Raw genomic sequence first — 1,051 nt, forward strand, 5'->3', positions numbered from 1 at the left:
AGCATGGACCGCACTGGCCTGATCCGGGAAGGATTGCGTGTTCCCGGAAACATCGTCTATTCTAGCTTGTGTGGACTGGGCTCAGAGAAAGGGCGGGAGGCTGCCACAACCACTCTAGGCGGTCTGGGGTTTTCTTCCGAAAGAACCCCAGAGATGCAGTTCAAACCGAATACACCCGAGACGGTGGAGGCCTCCGCTGTCTCTGGAAAGCCTCCGAATGGCTTCAGTGCTATATACAAAACACCACCAGGAATACAAAAAAGTGCTGTCCCCACGGCAGAAACTCTGGGCTTAGACAGGCCTGCCAGTGACAAACAGAGCCCGCTCAACATCAATGGTGCTAGTTACCTGCGGCTGCCCTGGGTCAATCCCTACATGGAGGGGGCCACGCCAGCCATCTACCCTTTCCTTGACTCGCCAAATAAGTATTCCCTGAACATGTACAAGGCCTTGCTACCTCAGCAGTCGTATGGCCTGGCCCAGCCGCTATATTCGCCAGTCTGCACCAACGGGGAGCGATTTCTCTACCTGCCGCCACCTCACTACGTCAGTCCCCACATCCCATCGTCCCTGGCTTCCCCCATGAGGCTCTCGACGCCTTCCGCTTCTCCAGCCATCCCGCCTCTGGTCCACTGCACAGACAAAAGCCTGCCCTGGAAGATGGGTGTTAGTCCTGGGAACCCGGTCGATTCTCACTCATACCCCCACATCCAGAACAGTAAACAGCCTAGGGTGCCCTCCGCCAAGGCGGTCACCAGCGGCCTGCCAGGGGACACGGCTCTCCTGTTGCCCCCCTCGCCTCGGCCTTCACCCCGAGTCCACCTTCCCTCCCAGCCTACTGCGGACACCTACTCTGAATTCCACAAGCACTATGCCCGGATCTCCACCTCACCCTCTGTCACCCTGTCAAAGCCATACATGACGGTCAGCAGCGAGTTTCCCGCAGCCAGGCTCTGCAGCAGCAAGTATCCAAAGGCTCCAGAAGGAGCCGAAAGCGCCCAGCCAGTTCCTGGGCACACTCGGAAAACAGCGGGTCAGGACAGAAAGGATG

General features: G+C 58.3%; 1 protein-coding gene across 1 annotated transcript in view; it reads left to right on the forward strand.

The window, feature by feature from the left end:
* Positions 1-3: 3 nt before the first annotated feature.
* LOC104989161 (BCL-6 corepressor-like) overlaps positions 4-1,051 on the forward strand; it is an 8,424-nt gene continuing 7,376 nt past the window's right edge. The window contains exon 1 of the mRNA XM_010840747.1: positions 4-1,044. Within this exon, the coding sequence (XP_010839049.1) occupies positions 4-1,044 (1,041 nt within the window). The remainder of the gene's footprint in view (positions 1,045-1,051) is intronic.

The sequence above is a fragment of the Bison bison genome, unplaced genomic scaffold (genome assembly GCF_000754665.1).
Source record: "Bison bison bison isolate TAMUID 2011002044 unplaced genomic scaffold, Bison_UMD1.0 scf7180017846790, whole genome shotgun sequence".
Lineage (NCBI taxonomy): Eukaryota > Metazoa > Chordata > Mammalia > Artiodactyla > Bovidae > Bison > Bison bison.